This window comes from Mesoplodon bidens, assembly GCF_964165515.1.
Source record: "Mesoplodon bidens genome assembly, chromosome: 1".
Classification (NCBI taxonomy): Eukaryota; Metazoa; Chordata; class Mammalia; order Artiodactyla; family Ziphiidae; genus Mesoplodon; species Mesoplodon bidens.
This window is the reverse complement of record NC_138176.1, coordinates 87,929,585-87,955,684: the sequence shown is the minus strand read 5'-3', so window position 1 is coordinate 87,955,684 and position 26,100 is coordinate 87,929,585. Positions and strand designations below refer to the sequence as shown.

General features: G+C 33.9%; 1 protein-coding gene across 2 annotated transcripts in view; it reads right to left on the bottom strand.

The window, feature by feature from the left end:
• Window positions 1-210: 210 nt before the first annotated feature.
• ADAD1 (adenosine deaminase domain containing 1) overlaps window positions 211-26,100 on the bottom strand; it is a gene marked incomplete at its 3' end in the record, with an annotated part of 46,887 nt that continues 20,997 nt past the window's right edge. Inside the window, exons 7-11 of one of the 2 annotated variants that reach the window (XM_081238911.1) lie at window positions 24,937-25,107; window positions 23,520-23,749; window positions 15,109-15,346; window positions 10,611-10,743; window positions 211-324 (exon numbers count right to left, since the gene is read on the bottom strand). In XM_081238911.1, the coding sequence (XP_081095037.1) occupies window positions 211-324; window positions 10,611-10,743; window positions 15,109-15,346; window positions 23,520-23,749; window positions 24,937-25,107 (886 nt within the window). The remainder of the gene's footprint in view (window positions 325-10,610; window positions 10,744-15,108; window positions 15,347-23,519; window positions 23,750-24,936; window positions 25,108-26,100) is intronic. The other variant, XM_081238912.1, reaches the window with a different exon arrangement.

Here is a 26,100-nt window from a genome sequence, read left to right as displayed (position 1 = left end):
AGGTAATTATTTTTTCAAAAACTAAAAAACATTTAAAACCCTAATGTTTCAACGTAAATTGACATGAATATTTAAAAAGTTTCAGCAATCTCTGAACACTGCTGTTGCATGACTCTGATTTTAAAAGCTGAAAACCACCATTTAAAAAAAATTTTAGTAGTCAAAACACATGAAAAAAAATTTTTTTAACATGACAATGGATTACTTAATTCACATACTAAATTGCTCTATACAGGGAGATTTCACAATCCAGGAGCCATAGCCATGCTGCTGTAAGTCGGATTTCAACAAAGTTTTAGCTTCTTGATAGGATCCAGACATATGCTACAGAAAGAAAAAAATACTGAATTATAGAATATAGGCAGAATTAGGTTTATGAAAAGTAAGTAGCCCTAATCTTCTTTCTTTAGTTTGACATTTTAAAAATTAAGAAAACCCTTTTTGATTTCCCATTTTCCTCAGTATTGTTTTTGAAACTAAAAATTTTCCTTCCCAACACTCCTAAAAGACAATTTGTCTTCTTTAATTTTTAATTAGAAGAGTAATCATACTCATTACAGAAAACTTGAAAATAGAGAAAACAGAAGTAAATAAAAATCACCTGTAATCCCGAAACTATAGATAACTAACCATCATTAATATTTTGGTTTATTTCCTTTCATTTTTTTTAAATGAACATACTTAAAAAAAACAGCTATACTTAGGTAATATATGTATACCATAAATTCACCCACTAGTAAGTATTCAGTTTGATGTTTTACTAAATTTATATATGTGTGCAACCATCACTGTCCAGTTGCAAAACAATTCCATCACCTGCAAGAAGTTCCATTGTGCTCTATATTTCCAGCCCCAGTCCTAGGCAATCACAAATCTACTTTGTCTCTAGTTTTGCTTTTTCAAGAAATTTCATTAAAAGTGATTAACACAGCATGTACTCTTTTGTGTCAGATTTCCTTCAGTTAGCATACCATTTTCAGATTCATTCATGTTGTTTGATGTATCAGTTTGTTCCTCTTTATTGTTATTAGTATTACATCATATGGATATATCACATTGTTTATGCATTCACCAGCTGGTGAACATTTGAACTGTTTCCAGGTTTGGCTACTATAAATAATGGTGCTGTAAACATTTATGTAGAGGTTTGTGTGGATATAAGTTTTTGTTTCTACTGGATAGATACCAATGGAAGTGCTGGATCACATGGTAAGTATATGTTTGTCTCCATAACAAACTGCCAAACTGTCTTCCAAAGTGCTTTATACCATTTTAACATTCCCGTCAGCAGTGCAACAGGTTTCTAGTTTCTCCACAAAAACACCTGGTGTAGTCAGTCTTTTGGATTTTAGTAGGTGTGCAGTGGTATCTCATTGTGGTTTGATTTTGCATCTCCCTAAGGAGTAATCAGGCTGAGTATCTTTTATATGTGTATTAGCCATTTGTATACATTATTTGCCACTTTGAAAAACTGGGTTGTTTGCCCACTTAATAATAAGTTATAGGAGTTCTTTATCTATTCTAGATCTAAGACCTTTGTCAAGTGTATGATTTGCAAGTATTTTCTTCCATTCTGTGGCGTGTATCTTCATTTTCTTAATCCAAGTTTTAAATTCTGGAGTCCATCAATTTTTTCTTTTATGGATTGTGCTTTTGGGGTCATATATAAGAAAAATGTGCCTAACCTAGGAAGACAAATGTTTCCTCGCATTTTCTTTGGAAGTTTTTATAGTTTTTACCTCTTTTAGTTCTACGATCCATTTTGAAGTTTTTGTATGACTGATATAAGTCTAAGTTAATTTTTTGGCTTGCCCACAGATACCGAACTGTTCTAGCACCATTTGTTGAAAAGATTGTTCTTTCTCCCATTAAATTACTTTGTACCTTTGTACAAAATCAATTGATCGTAAGTGTGTGGGCGTATTTCTGGTCTCTTATTCTGTTCCATTAATCTATATGTCTATCATTACATCAATACATTGTCTTGATTACTGTGGCTTTATGGTAAGTTGTTGAAACTAGGTAGGGTAACTCTACCAATTTTGTTCTTTTTAAAAATTGTTTTGGTTCTTCTATGTCCTTTGGATTTTACTAACAATTTTAGAATCAGCTTGTCAGTTTCTACACAAAAGCTTACTGGGATTCTGATAGAACTTGCACTGAATTCATAGATTATTTAGGAGAGAAGTGACATTCTAATAACACTGAGTTTTCCAATCTATGAATTGGTACATCTCTTCACTTACTTAGGTCTTTTTAAATTTCTCTCAGCAATGTTTCATCATTTTTGGTGTACAGTTCTTACCTTCTTTTATTAAATTTATTCCTAAGTTTATTTTTATGCTCCTGTGGATGAAATTTTTTTCTCAAGTTTAATTCTGGAGTGTTCAGTCCTAGTATATAAATATACAATTTATTTTTCTATATTGTTCTTACACTGTGTGCTAAATTCACATATGATATAGTTGTTTTTGGTAGATTCCACAGGATATTTTACATACAAGATCATTTAGAAATAAGGACAGTTTTTCTACTTCCTTTCCAGTCTGGATGCCTTTTATTCCTTTTTCTTGCCTTGCTGCTTTACCTAGGACCTATAGATCATGCTGACTAGAAGTGGTGAGAGCAATCTTTGGGGGAAGGGGAAACAGTATTCAGCTTTTCAGCACTGTCAGGTAAACTGTAGTTTTTCATTGATGCCCTTTATCTGGTTAAGGAAGTTCACTTCTATTTCTTATCTGTTCAGTGTTTTTATTGTGAATAGGTGTTGGATTTTGTCAAATGCATTATGTACATCTACTGAGATAAGTATGGGTTTTGAACTTGAATATATTCACATAATACATCAAATGATTTTCTGATGTTAAATCACCCTTGCATCCTGGAATAAACCTCCTTGGTCATGGTGTATAATCCTTTTTATATGTTGCTGGATTTGGTTTGTAAATATCTTATGAAGAATTTTTGCATTTATGTTCCTAAGAGATACTGATTTGTAGTTTTCACTTCCTGTGATGTTTCTGCTCACTTTTGGTATCAGGGTTATTATACTGGCCTCATAAAATGAGTTGGGAAGCATTCTCTCCTCCTTTATTTTATTAAACAGTTTTTGTAGGATTTATGTTAATTTTTGCTGTTATGTTTGGTGGAATTCACCAGCGAAGCCATAACTGCACTTGTGCTTTTCCTTAAGAATTTTAACTAATAATTCAATGTTTTTTTACTTTATTCAATTCAGATGTTCTGTTTAGTCAAGTTTTGTAATTTGTCTTTCTAGGAATGCATCCATTTCATCTAACTTGTCTAATTTGTTGACAAAAGGTTGTTTATAGTATTTCCTTATAATTATTTTACCTCTTTGGGGTCTTCAGTGATGACTCTTCTTTCATCAAGATTTTGATCACTTGCGTTGTCTCTTATTTCTCAGTTATTTCTTAGTTCTTTAGTCTAGCTAAAGTATTATGAATTTTTTTGTTGATTTTTTCAATGAACCAACTTTTGATTTCATTGATTTTTCTACTGATTTTCCTGTCTTTTATCTCATTAATTTCCAACCCATCCTATATTATTTCTTCTCTCATTTATTTTTTTAATTTGCTCTTCTAACTTCTTGAGGTGGAAGGTTAAATAACTGATTTTATGGTTCTCTTCCTTTCTAATATAAGCATTTAAAGCTATGCATTTCTAAGCACTTCTTTGATTATATTCTCTAAATTTTAATATGCTGTATTTTCATTTTCATTCAGTTTGAGATATTTCTTAATTTCCCTTGTAATTTCTTCGACATGTGGATTAGAAGTTGTTTAATTTCCAAATGTATAATTATTTCTAGATTTCATTCTGTTGTTGATTTCTAATTTAATTCCATAGCAGTTAGAATATACTTTGTGTGATTTTAATCCTTTTAAACTTATTGAGACTTGCTTTATGGCCTATATGGCCTATAGTGGAGAATGCCCCATGTGTATTTGAAAAGAATGTATATTCTGCTGTTGTGTATAGTGCTTAGTCTGGTTGGTTTGTAGTGTTATTCAAGCCTTCTATATTCTTACTGATTTTCTGTCTAGTTGAACTATCAATTACTGAGAGAGGAACATTAAAACCTCCAACTATAATTGCAGAATTGTCCATTTCACCTTTAAATGCTGTCATTTTTTGCTTATGTATTTTGGGGTTCTGCTGTTCTACCCATATACTTATATAATTGTTGTATGTTCCTAATGTATTAACCTTTTACTATTATAACACGTTACCCTTTGTCTCTAGTTATATTGCTCATCTTGATGTGTACTTGTTTGATATTAATATAAACACTCCAGCTCTCTTACTGCTATTGTTTGCCTGGTATGTCTTTTTTTCATCCTTTTACTTTCAATCTATTTGTGTCTTTGAATTTAATGTGTCTCTTAAAGACAGTATACAGTTGGATCTTTCTTTTTAGCCCAATCTGAAAAATCTCTTTTTTCTGGAGCATTTAGAATATTCAAATTTAATGTAATTATTGATATAATGGATTTATGTCTGCCATTTCACTTTATTTTCCAAGTCCTGTGTCCTTTATTTCTCTGCTGCTTCATTGCCTTCTAGCCCTTTTAAAAATGCATTTATAGTACGCAATTTTAATTCCTCTGTTGATGTTTTAGCTGTAGTTTTCCAGCTATTCTCTTCATGGCTACTTTAGGAATTACAATATGCCTCTTTCTCTTACCATAGTCTGCTTCAGATTCATACTGACTTAATCCTGCTAAGCAACTTTATTTATAGCAACTTTATTCCAATATTGATCCATTTCTTTCTCTGTCCTTTATTATTGCCATTTATACTCCACTTACATACATTATAAAATTCAGTAATACAGTGCTAAAATAATTTTAAACAACTTTGGTTTTTTAAAGAAAATAAAGAGAAAAAATACACACATCTTTTATATATACCCACATAATTACTGTTTATAGTATTCTTTATTCCTTCCTGTAGACTTGTTATCATCTGGTATAATTTCTGCCAAGCCTCAAGGACTTCCTTTGGAATTCCTTCTAGAGAAGTGCTGCTAACAACAAACTTTCTTAATTTTTGTCTACCTGGCAATGTTTTTATTTTGCTTTTGTTTTTAAAGGAATGCTGACCCATTAGCAGTCACACCTCATTCTCTCCTCCCCACAGCCCCTGGAAATCAGTAATCTACTTTCTGTTTCTATGAATTTGCCTATTATAGACATTTCATATAAATGGAATCATACATGCAGCCTTTTGTGGCTGGCTTCTGTCACTTAACATTTTCAAGGTTGACCCACACTGTAGAATGTATCAGTACTTCAGAGTTCCTTTTACGGATGAATGGTAGTCCATAGTATGGACATGCCACATTTTGTTTATCCATTCATCAGTGGATGAACACTTGGATTGTTTCTACCTTTTCTGTATTATGAATACTGTTACAGACATTTATGTATAAGTTTTGGTGTGGATAAGTGTTTTCAATTCTTTTATGCATATACCTAGGAGTGAAATTCCTGGGTTACATGATAACTCATATTTAACTTTTTGAGGAACTGTTAAATTGTTTTCCAAAGTAGATGTACCAGTTTATATTCCTATCAACAATGCATGATAGTTCCAATTTTTTCACATTCTTGACAACATTTGTTAATGTCATTCTTTATTATAGCTATGTCCTAATGTGCGTAAAGTAGTGTATCACTGTGGTCTTCATTCGCATTTTCCTAATGACTATGTTGAACATCATATGCTTATTGGCCATTTTAAAATTTTCTTTGTAGAAATGTCTGTTCAAATCCTTTGCTCATTCAAAAAATTTGGTCATCTGTCTTTTTATTATTGAGTTGCAAAAGTTTTTTGTGTATTCTGGATACAAATCCCTTATTAAATATATGATTTGCAAATTTCCTAATGATAATTTATGAAATGCAAAAGTTTTACTTTTAATGAAGTTTAAAATACTATTTTTTTTCTCTTCTGGATTGTGTTTTTGTTATCAGATCTAAGAAGCCTTTTTTCTTACTTAGGAATACAAATATTTTCTCCTATGTTTTTCTCTGAGTTTTATAGTTTTAGCTCTTACATAGGTCTATCCATTTTGAGTTCATTTTTTTTTTTTTTAATTATTTATTTATTTATTTATTTATTTATTAATGGCTGTGTTGGCTCTTCGTTTCTGTGCGAGGGCTTTCTCTAGTTGTGGCACGTGGGGGCCACTCCTCATCGCGGTGCGCGGGCCTCTCACTATCGTGGCCTCTCTCATTGCAGAGCACAGGCTCCAGACGCGCAGGCTCAGTAATTGTGGCCCACGGGGCTAGTTGCTCCGCGGCATGTGGGATCTTCCCAAACCAGGGCTCGAACCCATGTCCCCTGCATTGGCAGGCAGATTCTCAACCACTGCGCCACCAGGGAAGCCCGAGTTCATTTTTGTATATGGTATGAGGTAGAAGTCCAAGTTCATTCTTTTCCATGGGGATATTCAGTTGTCCTAGGACTACTTACTGAAAAGACTATTTTTTCCCACTGAATGATCTTGGCACTCTTGTTAAAAATCACTTGACCATAATTGCCAGGGTTTATTTCTGGACTGTCAATTATATTCCATTGATCTATATGTTTATACTAATACCAGTATTATACTATCTTGATTATTATGGCTTTGTAGTATGCTTTGAAATCAAGAAGTGTGAATCCTCCAACTTTGTTCTTTTTCAAGATTGCTTTGGCTCTTCTGGGTTTGCTTCCATTACTGCTAATGAGAAATCAGCCTTAAGTGTATTGGTCTATGGTTGATAACTATTTTCTCTCTTGCTGCTTTCAAGATTTTCTCTTTATCTTGGTCTTAAGCAGTTTGACTATGATGTACCTAGGTGTGAATCTTTATTTTTCTCTTTCTTGGGGTTTCTTGAGCTTCTTGGATCTGTTAATATTCTTCCTCAAATATGGGTTTTTTTTTTTTAGTAATTTCTTCAAGTGTTTTTCCTGATCCCTTTTCTCTCTCCTTTTCTTCTAGGATTCCTAGCATTGGGTTGGCCAAAAGGTTTGTTTGGTTTTTTCTGTAAGATGGCTCTAGTATCACTTAGTTGTCTTCAACTTCATTCAAAACAATTTTGTTAGATTGTATGTGACAGCTGTCATATCATTGTGCATTTAAAAAAAGACTTATCAAAATTGGTGAATTTTTGTGTAGCCATTTTAATGGAAGAAAAAAAGCAACATTTTCAGCATATTATGCTTTGTTATTTCAAGAAAGGTAAAACACAGCCTAAATGCACAAAAAGATTTGTGCAGTGTACGGAGAAGGTACTGTGACTGATCAAACGTGTCAAAAGTGGTTTTTGAAGTGTGGTGCTGGAGATTTCTTGCTGGAGGATGCTCCACGGTCAGGTAGTCCAGTTGCAGTTGACAGCGACCAAATCAAGACATTAAGTGAGAACAATCAAAGTTATACCATGCGGGAGATAGCCAACATACTCAAAATATCCAAATCAAGTGCTGAAAATCATTTGCACCAGCTTGGTTATGTTAATCACTTTGATATTTGGGTTCCACATAAGTTAAGCAAAAAAAAACCTTCTTGACTGTATTTCCACATGCGATTCTCTATTTAAATGTAATGAAAACATTCCATTTTTAAAACAAATTGTGACGGGCGATGAAAAGTGGATACTGTACAATAATGTGGAATGGAAGAGATCATGGGGCAAGTGAAATGAACCACCACCAACCACACCAAACGCTGGTCTTCATCCAAAGAAGTTGATGTTGTGTATATGCTGGGATTGGAAGGGAGTCCTCCATTATGAGCTCCTTTCAGAAAACCAAACAATTAATCCCAACAAGTACTGCTCCCAGTTAGACCAACTGAAAGCGGCACTAGATGAAAAGCATCCAGAATTAGGCAACAGAAAATGCATAATCTTCCATCAGGATAACGCAAGACAGCATGTTTCTTTGATGACCAGGCAAAAGTTGTTACACCTTGGCTGGGAGGTTCTGATTCATCTGCTATATTTACCAGACATTGTACCTTTGGATTTCCATTTATTTCGCTCTTTATAAAATTCTCTTAATGGAAAAAATTTCAATTCCCTGGAAGACTGTAAAAGGTACACAGAGCAGTTCTTTACTTGAAAAGAAAAAGTTTTGGGAAGATGGAATTATGAAGTTGCCTGAAAAATGGCAGAATGTAGTGGAACAAAAGGGTAATAAATACGTTGTTCAATAAAGTTCTTGGTGAAAATGAAAAATGTGACTTTTATTGTTACTTAAAAAACGGAGGCAACCCAACATAAGTTGGTACACTTAATACTGTTCCACAAATCTTTGAAGTTCTGTTCATTTTTCTTTAACCTGTTTCATTCTGTCCTTTAAAATAATTTCTTTTGATCTATCTTCAAAGTCCACTGATATTTTTTCTGCAATCTCAAATGTACTGTTGAACCCATCTAGAGAATTATATTCATTTCAGTTATTATATGTTGTTTCAATCCTAGAATATTCATTTGGGGTTTTTCTTTTTTGTAGTTTCTATTTCTCTACCGAGATTACCTATTTACTGAAACATTGTTGTATTTTCCTTTAATTACTTGAACATATTTATAATAGCTGCTTTGAAGCCTTTGCTATATTCAACATTGGGATCCACTCAGAACCAGTTTCTATTGAATGTTATTTTTCCTGAGTATAGGTTTTACTTTCCTGTTTTTTACACATCCCATAATTTTTGGTTGAAACAGACTTTTAGATAATATATTGTAGCAACTCTGGATTCTGTTTTTTTTTTTTTTTTTTTTTTTTTCAGTTTGCTGCAATTGTGAGATCTGTTTTCCCCATGGTGTGTACTGTCTCTTTCCAATTTTGTTATGTTTTAGCCTGGCTTCCTAGGGGTTACCCTGTATCTGCAAAGCTTAGTGATAAACAAATAGCTTAGTGATAAGGAAAAGATTTCAGCAGACATTATGCTCAAACACCTTAAACCTAAAAGGCTTCCACCTTTTTCGGATCAATTCATTCGGGGAGGGGTGGGTGGTACAGTGTATTTAATGTTGCAGGCAGTTCTATTTCACACTTTCACTCTTTACTGGGTTCTCTTGAGTCTCCATTGCACATGAGTGTAATTTCTCAGTCAGCCAAGGATATATAGAGAATTTCTTTCAACCCTTCCATGGCTCTTTCACTTCCAAGATCTACCTGTTAAGTTACTAACTGGTATACCACTTTCCCCAAGGACTGCATGCAACCTTGGGCCGGCGAAGTTACTGATTTTCTCCATTTTTTTCCTCTACCAGGTTTGGCACATTTAGTTGAAAAAGTCACAAATTTTCACCCTCTGCCACAAATCAAGTTCATCCCCTCTAGCAGAAAATCTACTACTTTTGGTGGCATTCTCAATCTGATAAAACTACAGTTCTTGCCGTTCAAACTAGCAGAGAGGAAGGAGAGAGAACAGCAACAGCTTTGGGCAATGGTGCCACAAATTCCTGCTGTTCTTACCCAAAGTTCTAAAAGTTTTACAAGAATATACACTTCTCAGTGTGTTTTTTGCCTTTAGTTAATTTCCAGAGTTGTAAAAAGGGTTTTTTTCCCCTGATAATTTTGTCCAGTTTTATATTTTTTCCAGAGATGACTTGCAACCTCTTTATGCCAAACCAGAAATTGTCTAGGTAAGCTTTTATACTTAAAAATGTTTATATATACAAACAAACCTATAGTTAATATTAATTGCTTTACAGGATGGAATTATACAGTTTGAGTATTAAGATATTGGTGAAATTAAGAGACTTTCACATAATACTATATTATTACTGAAACTGAAATTAGGTTATCAAAAACAATTTGTATTTAATAATTTGATAACATGGATATATCATATTATGAAATGGCTCGGGTCATAGTATGTTGAATGAAAAAATCAGATTAACAAGCATATATAATATAAGCTTAGTATTTTAAAATATATGCATACACAAAAATATAAATACATGACAAGAAACTGAAATAACATGCTTACATTATAAGATTAGAGTATTATATTTGAGTAGTAGGTGGATTTATAAGTAATATTTCCCTTCTGTACTTAAAAAGAAAATTCCAAATTCTCTACTCAAACATGAATTATGTTTGTAATACTAAAAAAAGAATATATATTTTTAAAGATAGAAAAAGGCTATCTACATCACTTAAGCCCAAATCACAAACTCAAATTAAAGGTGTTTCACAATTTTAAGATAGGCAAATTAATTTATATGAATATACTAATATATCATTTTAGAATACTTAAATACTATAGTTAACATAGCTAATATCATATACATAAGAAATTTTATTACCATTTTGTTCCTCTGGGTACGACAGTAGGTTTTGATCAATATTGTCAAAGTAGGTACACACCATACTGAGGTAGCTACTTTCAGGGGCAACAGTTATTTACATATCCAATTTCCAGCATGTTCACTTGAAAATTAATTTTACCACTACATGGCAATCTCTTATTTTCAGGAACTATTTACCCAACTTTTGCTATGTATCATCATCATTATAAAGTTACCACATTATTATTGTCTTAAATTTTTATTTCAGTAATTAGCTTCATTCCTTTTAAGACTTACCTTAGCTGCATGATATGTACTGGCTACCAGTAAATATTCTTTATTAGCTTCATTGGCAAGCAGCTTAAATCGACTTAACATCGCAGCCTTACAAAGCCGACTTGCCATTGACACACCACTTTTAAATGGGGAACTGAAGTAAAAAGAATGAAACATTCACTAATCATTATTCAGTATTTATGTTGGCACTTGTAAGGATTAAAATCAACACAGAATCTACAAATATTTATCTCAATTATGTGCAGTGCATATAGTGACATTTTTTTACATAAAATTATTCGGAATATTAAACTTTCTGAAGCTAATTTCTTTTATGAAATTATAGTTTAAGTTATCAGAGTACTGCATTAAAAATTAAAGCAGAAGATGGATATTTGGAACATTTCTTTTGTTTGAAGCAAAATTAATCTATGGTGATCCAAATTAAAACAGTGGTTCTACCAAGGATTGACTAGAAGAGGGCAAAAAAGTATTTTCTGAAATGAAGAAAATGTCCTGTATTCTGACTAGGGTAATGGTTACACAGGCATATGTATATATATATATATATGAACTCATGAAATTGTACATTTCACTCTTTGTAAATTTTGACTCACTAAAAAAGTAAATTATACACACTCACCTCACCACCCTCCATATATATATGTGTATGTATGCACATACAGATATGTATTTTTCTATGTTTCTAATAGAAGTGGGTCCACAGATCATGGGCTTTCTTGCTATTGTAACTCTTTCCCTTCATTATATATTCTCATTAGTTGTTCTCCTGATAGATTACAAAAATTGCCAAAATCCTTTATTCCTCCCTGTCTCCATGCTCTTTACGATGTAACTTTTCAGATTCTCCCATCACTAACTATGGTTAATTGCTCCTCCCCATGAATTTGGGCTGGACTTGTGACTTGTTTTGGTGAATAAAATAGACTATGTGCCAGTTCCAAGCCTGGGCCTCAAGAGCCTTTGTGTTCTCATTCTCTCGGGACCCCTTCCTCTGCCATGTGAGCCTCCTAAGACTGGTCTACTAGAAGGTGAGAGAACACATGGACCAGAGCCCAGAGGTCCCTCTAAGATCAGCCAAGATGCCCTACAGCTGACCTAGAGTGGACCCCAGACACATGGGAGGGCCTGACCAAATCTAGCTCAGTTGACCTAAGGACTTGAACAGCAATAAATGGTTGTTGTTTTAAGCCACTAAGTTTTGAGATAGTTTATATGCAGTAATAGTTAACATACATGCCTATTAATGAAATGTACTAATCTCTATATATTAATTTTCCACCATCATACCTTTTTTTGGTGGTGGTTTTTTAGATGATTCTCTTGGGCTTTTCAGGTATAAAATGATACCATATGCAAAGAGTTGTAATTTTACCTCCTCCTTTCCAATATTTTATATCTCTCATTTCTTTCTTTTGTTCAAATGCATTCAGTAACATGTTAAATAACAGCAATAACAGTAAACAATCATGTCTTGTTTCAGATGTTAGTAGAAATGACTCTGAGATTTCATCATTAATCATGATGGCACTTTTGGACTAATAAAGATATATTTTACCCTTAACAAAAATATCTATTCCTCTTTTATTGAGTATCTTTATCTAGAATAGTTGTAGAGCTGTATTACATGCCTTCTTAGAATTTATAAAAATGAATATATGGTGTTTTTCCCTAGATCAATCAATATGACAAATTATATTAATACGAGTTTCTAATTTGGTATTATTTTTATTATGTTATTCTCACATTTCTAGAAAAAATGCCACTTGGTATTATTGTATAAAATATATTATTTTAAGGTTCTGCTTCCTAATATTTTATTTAGCAATTTTGCTTAGAAATAAAAGTGAGCTTGGTCTGTTAACATTTGTAGTAGGGGGACAGCAATCTTCTATTAGGTTTAAGTATCAATGATACACTTGCTTCATAAAAGTATTTGAATGTTTTCTATCTTTTTAGATAGCACTGGAAGTTCCTGCTATTTAAAGATGTATAAAATTAATCCGAACCACCTCAGAATGGTGTTTTCTTTGAAAAAGAGGTAGGGCACCTTCTTGGTAACTTTCTCAAGAAAATAATGTTAGATTTTTTTCCTCTTCTGTACCAATTTTAGAAAAATTTTTTCCTAGAAATATATGCATTGCTCCCAGATTTTCAAATATATTTGCATGGTAGGGCAAAGAAGTTTCTTATGACTTCTTTTAACTTTCTCCGTAATTACTCCTTTATCATTAGTATATATGAGATTAACTACTGATATTTTTTCACAGAATCAGTTTTTTATGATCATTTCTAACTTCTTCAGTTCTCTAGATCTTTAATTTACATTTCTAGTTTTATGAACTTCTTCATTCTGTTTATTTTCATTATTTGTTGCTATAAGCATCTAAAGAATTGGCTTTTCCATTCACTTTGCTTTAGCTGTATATCCTACAAGTTCTGAAATGTAATGCACTAAATATCCTTGTTTTCTAAATATTTTAATATTTTCTAAATATTCTAAATATTCTGTATTCTAAATATTCTGTGGTTTCATTTTATATTTCCTCTTTGAGCCAAAAGTTGGAGAACTTCTTTTTCCCAATGAAAGTGGTTTCTAAATATTCTGATTTTGTTATTTACAGTATGATTGCATCACAATCAGAGAACACTGTCTACATCACTTTTACTTCTTAGAATTTCAGATTTTCTTTGTGGCCTAACATATGATCAATTTTTGTTAATGTTCTGCAGGTTCTTGAAAAGCAGGTATATTTTATATTTTATGGTACAGAGTTTTAAAGAAATTAATCAAATCTACCTTATTGTTATTTAAGACTTATATTCTTGCTTATTGTTTTGTTTACTCAATCTACTATGAACTGAAAGAGGTGAATTATTGCCTCAACTAATAGTGTATTTCTATTTATCCTTTTATTTTCTGTAATTTCTGCTTTATGAAGGTTGATACCATGTTATTTGTTGCAGTTACTCAGAACTGTTCTTCTTCGTGGATTATACTGCTAAAGTGTTCTTTGCCTTATGTAATGCTTTGGGGATGAATAATCAGATCATATCTGCTTTCTTTGCAATCACCTGGCAAGCACTTAGCCATAATAAATGAGTTAAGCTCATTTTATATTAATTTCATCTTTGTTATACTATTATTTTATGTTTTCAGTAAACAGTTTTTTTATTATATTTTTTTGGCCTTGACATGTGGCATATGGGGTATATTAGTCCCCTGACCAGGGATCAAACCCATGCCTCCCACACTGGAAGCATGGAGTCTTAACCACTGGAGCACCAGGGAAGTCCCTCAGTAAACAGTTTTTTAATGTCTTCCACAGAAGACCTGTTTTGTTTGTATGTGTGTAATCTGTTATTAATAGAAATACACTTCTTTATGCTGACTCAATGCATAAGTAGTATAATTCATCCTAGTTGAAATAATCAATAGTATGCTTGACTGAGTTCATACCAAGAAACATTTGTATGTGATCTTAATTTAAATCTGTCTTTCACAAAGAAAGCAAATTTAGGCACTTAAACTTTTAACATTATTCATTACCACATTATAAATGTATTTTCACACTAAAAGGAGGATTTTAGTTTTACTTGATAATCAATGACAGGGATATTACAAAGAAATGTCTAAAAGGCATAATATATTATGGCTAAGAACAAAGGCTTTGGAAATAAAATGCCCAGATCAGAATCCTAGTTGTGTCACTTAATAGTTGGGTGACTTTAAGCAAGATATTTAAACTAGCTTGAATCTCAGTTTCTTTACCTGTAAAATAAACAGTATCACCTAACCCACAGGGTTTTTATAAGAAAGCAGTATAACATAGTACGATAGTTCTCACACTCAAGTGTACATAACTAATATTTGGGAAAGCTGTCAAAAATACAGATTCCGGAGACCTAAATCCAGACATTCAGATTCAGTAGGAAAAACTGAATTTTTTTTTTTTTTTTTTCTTTTTGCGGTACGCGGGCCTCTCACTGTTGTGGCCTCTCCCGTTGCGGAGCACAGGCTCCGGATGCGCAGGCCCAGCGGCCATGGCTCACGGGCCCAGCCGCTCCACGGCATATGGGATCCTCCCAGACCGGGGCACGAACCCATATCCCCTGCATCGGCAGGCGGACTCTCAACCACTGCGCCACCAGGGAGGCCCGAAAAACTGAATTTTTAAAACAAATACATTATACAATTCTAATGCTAATGATCACTAGAGAAACAAAGGATCTGGAGACTGATTTTGAATGCTGGCTCTACCATTTACTATGCAACTTTGGTAAATTATATAACTTCTCCAGGCCTGTGTTCTCATCAGGAAAAAAAAAGTTTTTTAATTAGTACAATGCCTGCAACATAGTCACACTTGTTAAGTATTATTATTATTAATCACAATTCAAAAAATTTTATTCAAAAAACAAGGTAGTTTTTAAAAATCGTATTAAAATGTATTATTTTGCTTAATATGTGATTTTTGAAGAAATTAGTGACGCTAACCTTTCGGTGATCTTCCCAGTTAGGCCATCCACAATCTCCAAAGAAATGTCCCCTTGTGCCCAATTCAGACTCAGGAAATTATATTCCAAGTTTGTTTGAAATGGATATGCAGAAGGTACTAAACTAATATGAGGACTGTTGACCAAGTAAAACATTGGAAGTTTTGAAGTGAGTGCATCATCAACACGTTGCTTTATAGCAATTTCTAAGCCTCTAGTATCACTGCAATTCCCATCACCTAGAAAGCAAAAACAAAGTAAATACTCAGAAGTTCAATATGAAAAGACTATACTGAAAAAAAAGGATATAAATAAAAGTTTAATTGTAAATAGTTCACTTCTTTATCCTGTATCTTGCAACCTTCTCTTTCCTACTTCTACTCTCTTAGTAGCTACTTCTATACTCTTTACCAGAATCAAGACAAGGTAATAACAGTCAGAATTTCCATTCAAAAAAGAATCTTCTACAGAAAATAATGAATTGACATTCCAGTGAATAAAAGCAAAAAGCCAGACCTGACCAGAAACAAATCAGTACTTTTACAGGGTTCTGCCAGAGAGAACTGGCTTATTCTGTCTTGATTTCTAAGATTACAGCATGAAACCAGCACATAATGTAGCAGATATATGTAGCTGAGAAATAGTTGGTTAAAGTATGTTATTTTTCCACATCTGAGAGCCACAGATTGCAACTGTTCCAGTACCACATGGTTTAGTTTCATAACATGAAGTAATTTAAAGAATGACCATTTCTGATTATAACTGTGGCCAATGCCAAAAGCTTTGGGTTCTCAGTTAAAATTACTGTTGAAGAAGAGAGCTCAAAAAGATGATTAGTATAAGAAAATGGGCTGCATCAAACTTAAAACAGAAGTTAGGAAACAGTCATTCCTATTTAAAAATTAATAATTCCAAAGCAGGTCTCTTTCCTCCTTAGAGGGTCTGAAGTTCTCACAACAAGAGAATCTTTAGACACCACTAGACATATTTCACAGATAAAGTTTTGTTTTCACATCACTGGAACTGTTGAGATGGCTACTGGGCTTACACTCACTATGATTATTTGGGAACTAGAAAATGATGTAAAAAGAACATGAGTTGCTTCTGACACTCTTTTTCTAAGCACTCCTTTCAATGTTCCAAATCAAGAGATACTGACTAATGCAGGCTAGATAAGTTAAAGATATACTTAGACATAGGAAAAAAGTTAAGAAGAAATAAGGTCTGTGGAATAGTCATTGTATCTATAATGAACAGAAAACATGGATTAAAAAAAATGTTACGTATTACACACTGTACCGCAGACTAAATGTGTCCCCACAAAATTCATATACTGAAACCTGATCCCCAATGTGATGGTATTTGGAGGTGAGGCCTTTGCAAGGTGATTAAGTTATGAGGGTCAGAGCTCTCATGAATGGAATTGGTGCCCTTATGATAAAAGAGCCCCTAACCCCTCCCACCATAGGACATACTAAGAAGACAGTTATCTATGAAGCAGAAGGCAGGTCCTCAGCAGTGAATCTCTCAGCCCTTTGATCTTGGACTTCCCAGCCCCCAGAACCGTGAGAAATAAATGTTTATTGTTTAATCCACCCAGTCTATGGTATTTTTTTGTTTTTTGGTAGCAGCCCAAACAGACTAAGACATACTGTAATAAGATAATGACATTGGTTGTGCCTAAAACAGCAAGATAACATTTGGAAAAAGAAAAATAAAAACCTACCAGTAACCCCATGTTAAGATTCTCTAAACATCAAGTTGTTTCACCTAGATGTTTTAACGTGGTGGTATAAAATTTAATAGAAAAAAAATCAAGTATATTAATATTTTATTAGAAATTTTACTTTCTCCATTTATATATGTATGCTTTAATTATTAGCTATATCTGAGGTATGATTTTAATTATATCTTGAGGCTAAATCTTGTTCCCGGGAAAATATATCTCTAAAATTATATCACATAATTTCGATTTGATTCATCTAAAATGATTTGAAATAATAACATAAAACTCAAAGATTAAAGGCAAAGGTTAAATCTTAGCAAAGACTATAGCAAACCTGACCTGAGAACTTTTCTGCATGAAAAGGTCTCAGATGGGATTGATATATATACACTAAGTATGTATAAAATGGATAATAAGAACCTGCTGTATAAAAAAATAAATAAAATTAAATTTTTAAAAAAAGAAAAGTTCTCAGGACCTTAGTCTACCATAAGTTAATATAAGTGAACAGAAACAGCTGCTGAAACAGGTAATGAAGGCATACTTCAATTTATTGCACTTTGCTATATTGCACTTTGCAGATATTATGATTTTTACAAATTGAAGGTTTCTGGCAACCCTGTGTTGTCAGATGATGTTTAGCCTTTTTCAGAAATAAAGTACTTTTAAATTAAGGTAAGTACGTTGCTTTGTTTTAGACATAACGCTATTGCACACTTAACAGACTATAGTATTGTGTAAACATAACTTTTATGTGCACTGGGAAACCAAAAACTTCGTGTGACTCACTTTATTGTGATATTCACTTTATTGTGGTGGTCTGGAACTGAACCCACAGTATCTTTGAGGTGTGCCCATACAAACTGAAGCTGCATTAATAAAAATACAGTGTCTAAGTCAAAGAATTCAGCATTATTATAGAACTATGCACTGCTCATATCATATCTGAAACATCACATTTAGTCTGAGGAATTACATTTTAATACCATCACCCACAAATTACAGAACATCTGCAGAAAACAAATCATGTTCCTGTGAAACACAAATGATGTCTAGATAGGAGAAGACATGAAGGCAGAAGCATCTTATCTTTGTATTCTTAATTCTCATTCTATATTTTATGTGAATGGTGCCCCTGAGAGTTATGTAACAGTGCACAGCACCTAGCATATAGTAGGTGGCTCAATAAACACCTGATGAAAAAGGAACATAAAAGATTATATTATCAGAGAGCAGTAATCATCAATTCTGATTACACATTAGAATCAGTAAGGATGGGGATGTTAATACCAATGCCATTCCCATATTATTTTAAAAGCTATCCAGGTGAACCTGAAGTGCAACAAGAGTAAATAATAATAGTTAAAATTTATTTTTCAAGTGTTCCAGGCAGCAGAATTAGTATTAAGAAGAAAAATAAAAGCATTTTAAAAAATAAAACATGCTGACTCAAAGCATTTATCCATGAAACATTTACTGACGACCTCCTGGTACAAACCAGACCAAGATGAGTGTCGCAAAGCACCTGCCTTTCAAGAGTGTCAAGTTTAGCAGACACAGTAGTGTGATTCTAGTCACTGGCTAGGCTCAGACAAAGCTGTCAAAGCTCAATTTAATACAAAAGGCAGAAGCATGAGAAGTTATGAAAACTGAGTATGAGTCCAGGCTCTGCCAGTAGGCAAACTGAATGATTTTGGGCACGTATTTTATTAACATTCTAAACCTCCTATTACTGACCTGAAAACAAAAAAAAGAAAGAAATGAACAACAGAATCTCTAAGGTTATCACATGCTTCTTAAAAGTTCATGAACTATGTTGAAAATAGATTCTTTCACTAAGAGGGAATCAGAATTTAGTATTCCCTATAATGGAATTGTACAATTCAAATCAGCATATTGAAAAGGACTCCGGAATGGAAACACCTCTGGATAAACATTCTTGAGGTATTTATTCAGATAACTTTATCTTAACAGGATAACAAATTTGCAAATACACCTTAAAGGCTTGAAAACGAATATAAATCCAGCTCTTTTAATAACTAAGCAAAATGAATTTTTTTTCCAGATTACTCTGGATTATTTTCTATACAAATAATAGTGCCTTTTTATAGTGCAAGCTTAAGATTTTTTTCTTAAAAAAGAAAGACTATCACCATAAAATGACAAAATGAATTATCTGAGAACACCTACAGTATAAAATTAGTTTCCAAAAACTTTTTGAAAAGTTAAATGAAGTCTTATAATAATCTCTCCATTTTTAATTCATCTATTAAAATAACTTAAGTTTTCAAGCATCAAAATAAAGAATTGCAAAAGATTTCATAAGACAAGAGAAAAGGGGACAAGGTCATTATCATCAAATAATTAGATTTACTCTGTATTGTCATTTAGTTCAGAATTAAAGGGAAACAAATTTCAATTCTAAAGAGTAATTTTAAAAAACAGTTGGAGGGGGCTTCCCTGGTGGTGCAGTGGTTGAGAGTCTGCCTGCTGATGCAGGGGACACGGGTTCGTGCCCCGGTCCGGGAAGATCCCACATGCCGCAGAGCGGCTGGGCCCGTGAGCCATGGCCGCTGAGGCTGTGCGTCCAGAGCCTGTGCTCTGCATCGGGAGAGGCCACAACAGTGAGAGGCCCGCGTACCGCAAAAAAGGAAAAAAAATAATAAAAATAAAAAATAAAAATAAAAAACAGTTGGAGGTATCAATTAATGGAATAGATTGTCTTTAAATCTTATACTCCACATTACTGGATCCTTTTAAGGTAGGGTTAGATGATCCTCTATCAGAAATGGCATAAAAAGAGTTTGTGAAGACATACAGATGGCCAAGAGGCACATGAAAAGATGTTCAACATCGCTAATTATTAGAGAAATGCAAATCAAAACTACAATGAGATATCACCTCACACCAGTCAAAATGGATATCATAAAAAAGTCCACAAACAATAAATGCTGGAGAGGGTGTGGAGAGAAGGGAACCCTCCTACACTGTTGGTGGGAATGTAAATTGGTACAGCCACTATGGACAACAGTAGGGAAGTTCCTTAAAAAACTAAAAATAGGGACTTCCCTAGTGGTCCAGTGGCTAAGATTCTGCGCTCCCAATGCAGGGGGCCCAGGTTTGATCCCTGGTCAGGGAACTAGATCCCGCGTGCTGCAACTAAGACCCGACACAGCTAAATAAATAAATAAATATTTTAAAAAAACAAAACTAAACTAAAAATAGAGCTACCATATGATCTGCAATCCCACTCCTGGGCATATATCTGGAGAAGAACGTGGTCCGAAAGGATACATGCACCCAATGTTCACTGCAGCACGGTTTACAATAACCAAGACATGGAAACAACCTAAATGTCCATCAACAGAGGAATGGAAAAAGAAGATGTGGTACATACATACAATGGAATATTACTCAGCCATTAAAAAGAATGAAATAGGGGCTTCCCTGGTGGCGCAGTGGTTGAGAGTCCGCCTGCCGATGCAGGGGATACGGGTTCGTGCCCCGGTCTGGGAGGATCCCACATGCCGCGGAGCGGCTGGGCCCGTGAGCCATGGCCGCTGAGCCTGTGCGTCCGGAGCCTGTGCTCCGCAACGGGAGGGGCCACAACAGGGGGAGGCCCGCGTACCATAAAAAAAAAAAAAAAAAAGAATGAAATAATGCCATTTGCAGCAACATGGACAGACCTAGAGATTGTCATACTGAGTGAAGTAAGTTTGACAGAGAAAGAGAAATATTGCATTATATCACTTACATGCGAAATCTGAAAAGGAATGATACAAATGAACTTATTTACAAAACAGAAACAGACTCACAGACTTAGAGACAAACTTATGATTACCAGGGGGGAAGGGGGGCGGAAAGGAATAGTTAGGGAGTTTGGGATTGACATGTACACACTGCAGTATTTAAAGTGGATAACTGACAAGGACCTACTGTATAGCAAAGGGGACTCTGCTCAATATTATGTAACAACATAAACGGTAAAATGTGTAACTGAATCACTTTGCTGTACAATGGAAACTATCACAACATTGTTAATCAACTATACTCCAATGTGAAATAAAAAGAGTTTGTATAATAAGTGAGAAGCTGTACTACATGACTAGTTCAATAAACCCTTAAGATTCTTTTAGCTGTACATATCACACTTTTAAGTATACAGACACTTTGAGTATTTCTCAAAGTGAGCCATTCAAATCATCTGTATCAGAATCACCTGGTGGTGCTCTTTTAAAACATATATTCCTGGGGCTATCCCCCAGACATACAGTAGAGATCTTAAGAGGCTGAGAAATCTGCATTTTAAACAAACATTAAAATCTGTTTAGGGCTTCCCTGGTGGCGCAGTGGTTGAGAGTCCGCCTGCCGATGCAGAGGACACGGGTTCGTGCCCCGGTCTGGGAGGATCCCACATGCCGTGGAGCGGCTGGGCCCGTGAGCCATGGCCGCTGGGCCTGCACGTTTGGAGCCTGTGCTCCGCAACGGGAGAGGCCACAACAGTGAGAGGCCCGCGTACCGCAAAAAAAAAAAAAAAAAAAAATCTGTTTAGGTTATGCCAGACAGAACACCAATTAATTAACTTTAGATATGTTCCATAAAGATGCAAAGAACAAGATCAGAAGCAATTTTACCAAGTTTTATAGTATTTTTATTGCTACCTGGTATTCCTACTGCTACGTGCAAGATGACAGGCAAAATGATGAGATCTAATTTTTAAGCCCCTGTCCAAACCACTAAATACTAAATAATTCTAAAAGAATCTAAGATTCTACCCTTTAAGAAACTAAATATAGTACAGAGTTATGTCATACAAAAGGCAAACTGTAAAGTATCTTTCTTCACAAAAGTCAAAGAAAGCCTTGCATGCCAAACTTGTGACTCTAGAGAATGCATAGACATTTATCACACATTTTGTAGACATTTATCAAGAACAAAAATTGCCTTTCCTAACGAAGATTGAGAAAAGTTTGAAATGTTTGAGAGAGTATCTGAATTGACTAAAAGAAAACATCAGAAAGCATAATTTTGGTATCCAAGTCAAATCTAAGAAATAAATCATCTACAAGAATAAATATTTGGAAAAAGAGTTAGAAATAACCACTTTTTACGGTGTGAGCAAACAGGCACTCTCAAATATTGCTAGTGAGAATATGATTTGGAGGGTAACTTGGTAATAGTTTTCAAAATTGCAAATGCATACCTCTTTGACCTGCAACTCTACTTCTAGGAATTCATTTTATATAGATATATTTTACATGTGTCAATAACAAATGTAATAAGGTCATGATTCATGATAGCATTTGGTAGCTGCAAAAGATTAAAAACAATCTAAAGTTCCATCAACCCACAACTGCCTAAATAAATTATAATACCTTTGTATAAAGAAATACCATACAGAGAGTTATGAATTATAATAATGAAAAATTCTTCATATACTCATATGGAAAAATTTCCAAGACACTTTGTTAAATGAAAAGAGCAAGGTGCAGAAAAGTATGAATTGTATGATCCCACTGGTGTAAAATACAAAAAAAGTATGCATATACTTTTATAAGCATAAACTATCTTTGGAAAGAAAAACAAACTAGTAACAATGGATGCCACAGAGGTAAAATGGGTTCAGAGGGCCCTAGGAGAGAAGGAAGACTTCACTGAACACCCTTTTGAATCTTTTGAATTGTGAACCAAGTAATAGGTTTCCTAAACAAAGAAAATAAGCTTAATATTAGAAAAATAAATAATTACTATTTCCTTTTTATCATTTATTAAAGCCAAACCAAACAAAAATGGCAAGAAAATAAAATATTTTGTATATACATGGAACTGAAAAAAATACTGTCTATAGGAGAAATTCCTAAAGAAATGGGTATAAAATATATAGAACAACAACAAAAAACCCCACAAGAATAAAAGAAATAGCACTTTCTAAAAGTAAAACTACTTCTCATGCGAGGATCAAAAGCTTGCATATGGACCATCATTACCAAAAATTAGCAGTAAACAAAGAACAGCCAAGTAATGGTAGTATTTAAATTGTTTCCCAAGGGTAACTGAAGTTTTGAAACTCTTAGGGCTTTATGAAAACTATAGAATTGAGTGCCCAAAATGTCTGTCAATGGGATAATATCTGGAAAACCATTCAAATATAAATACAGCATTCTATAATAGCCCCTACCAAAGAAATAAATAAATTACTAGTTCACATTATTTGTGTTCTAGTTACTTCCAACTCACTTCACAAATCAAAAGGATCCAAATCATAACCAAATGTATAAAAAAAGCATAAAAGTAAGAAAGAACCAAAATGGGCATTTAATATTTTTTATTTCAGGAATAACTAAATATAAGCTTTTAAATTTGATAAGTTCAAAGAAGCATCTTCTGCCAAAAGAAAGGGAAAAATTGAATACTGTACAAACAAAAGTATACATTCAAGACAGAATATATGTAATTGCCTAACATAAAATGTTGATTCTTATTAGCCTCCTGATAAGATGGCAAAAGTCATATTATACTAAATGTGATGACCAGTTATCATGAAATGAAAACCTCAACATAACAGTGGATCTGAATTTTACCTTAAGTAAAGCTTCATGCACGCAAATTCTGATTTTACACTGGTAAATAAAATATAGTGAAATGACTTAGTGAAAGAGGCCAAGAGGTACTGTATTCCGACTCACCAACAAGTATAGTGCTGATATAAACTGGATGTATAAACTGACTCAGCAATGCTCCCTGTACACCAAGCACTCCCCATCTCATCAGTTTGTCACTTGAGGCCATGCTGCTTATTCTATTAACAACAGCTGCAGGGCAATAGACAGTCAGATGAATTTTGCCTTCAACAACCACATGGAGACTCAGCTCTTCATTGGCTTCAAATGCAGACACAGAACATGGATTACAACGCCTAGAGAAAGAAAAGAAAGTTTCTTCCTTTAAAAACCAAAGCCCCGAGCTGATCTCCCTGTGCTATGCGGCCACCTAGAGGGGTGGGATAGGGAGGGTGGGAGGGAGGGAGAGGCAAGAGGGAAGAGGTATGGGGACATATGTGTATGTATAACTGATTCACTTTGTTATGAAGCAGAAACTAACACATCATTGTAAAGCAATTATACTCTAATAAAGATGTTAAAAAAACAAAAAAAACCCCAAAGCCAACAAAGTAAAATCTGTATGTACCTAAGAACTGCTCTCAAACATATTTAACTTGCCAGTGTACATTTAATTCCAGTAACAGAAATAGATGCAAACCCAAAGCAAGGTAGGATGGAGTGACTTCATTCCACATAATTAAAACCAAACAGAAATTAACCATATTTAGAGCTCCAGCAAGGATAAATTTCATATTATTGCCATTCTTTATGTCCCTTAAAATCAAATGAAAACCTAATTTTTGTCCCTGCCATAGTTTGTGAGTTATTTCCTTTCTCCATATGAAAATATTTAAACACTACAAAATTAGAGAATGAAAAAAAGAAAACTGACAATTTATATTCAAGATTCACCTCCAACAAAATATGTTAAAACAATAAAATCTAAAATTATTTTTCTTGAGGTTTCTCTCAAGAGAAACACTCACCCTTGTTTTCAAAGGTGTTACTGGAAGGCTTTTAAACAAACTATAAACCGCAGTTATCTCTAGATAGTTGGACTTGAAGTGAATTTTGTGCTTGCCTGTGTTGTTCAAACTTCATGCTAACTGATGCTACCCATTCATCAAGATAATGAAGTTTTGGCCACAGACTGACCAGAAGAATAGACTGCATTCCTTAACTCCTGTGTTAGTATGTGAAGAGTGTATAAATCCATACTTCCTAAAGTTTACGAAGTATTACAACTAGAAAGGAATAGACGATTTTCAACAGCATCAAAAAGAGAGCGGTGAAGTACATGGAATATTTAAGTAGTAGTAATGGATCAGACTGAGTGGAGGGGAAGGAGAATTTGTGGTCTCTTGCAGCCTACAAATAACACCTCAAGGCTGGAGGGAGAATATGGATAGATATGAATTTACTTGTTCTTTTGCTGTATGGATTCAGAATGCAGGATACGGCCATCCTAGATTCCTTCAAAAACAGCTTCCATAATACTTACAATTGTGACTTAATCTGGGCTGATCCTTTAGGCAACTGGTTCATATAGAGATAAATGTTGATATTCTGCTTGAGAGTGAGTAGATTAGAAGCTGGTTCTGTACAAAATATTGATTTTTTCATCACAGCAGGATTTTTGCTGTAGAAGAGTATAAGTTGTCTATAAAAGTACCTAAAATTAATGAGATAGAACTTCATCAAGTAAGAAAATTTAAAAATGAAGTATCTTAAACATTATATTCATGTTATGAACAATGTCCCTATATGTCAAAAGTTTTGATATTGATAGGAACTTGTAAAATAATCTTAGCCTTACTTAATGAAGAATTAAGTCCCTTGATAAGTCTTCAGTTAGAGCCCAGTCTGCCCGGTGACCTGCCTTAAAGCATCATTCCTCGACTACCACTCCACTCTCATTTCACATTGAAGTACTCAACTATCACTTTCTACAAAAGACCCATTTCTCTACTGATTCATCCCTTCTTTCTTAGACAGCTCTGCTCCCAGTTTCCTAGGTGAAGTATCAATTTTCTGCTTTACTTCTATTTTCCCTTCCATGCCAAAACAGGCAGACAAACAACAACTGTGGTTCCTGATGCTTAGTGGTTCTGAAGACAAAAACACAAGAGCGTAGGAATAACATAACAAAGCCTGTAAGTTAAATTAAGAAGTGAAATAGATTTCCTGAAAGACAACTACTAAATCAGAGGACAAATACTCTTTTGCTTATTTAAAAAAAACATGATTTTAATCCTATCATCAGAAATATATAATAAAATATTAAGCACCAGTATAAATGACAGTGTCAAGCAAGACAAGAAATAAACACAAAAGAGGTAGTTTTAAAGGGGTCAAATAATTCACTAAGCACCAAGGGGGATGGGAGGACAATGAGTTGCATTACCTTCATGGACTTCCCAAAACCTTTCCTTTTAAGATTATAGGATTCTTTCCTTATTATTAGAGATATATACTTAAGCTTTTCAGATAAAATAATATGTCTAAATTTGTTTTAAAATACTCCAGCAAAAAAACACCACCAACAAAAAGTGAGGGTGCATAAATTAAATAAGAACAACAGAATCTTAATAACTGGATATGCTAATAATTGGATATGATCATTGGGTATTGGTATCAGAATTCTGACAACTGAATGATGGAATTA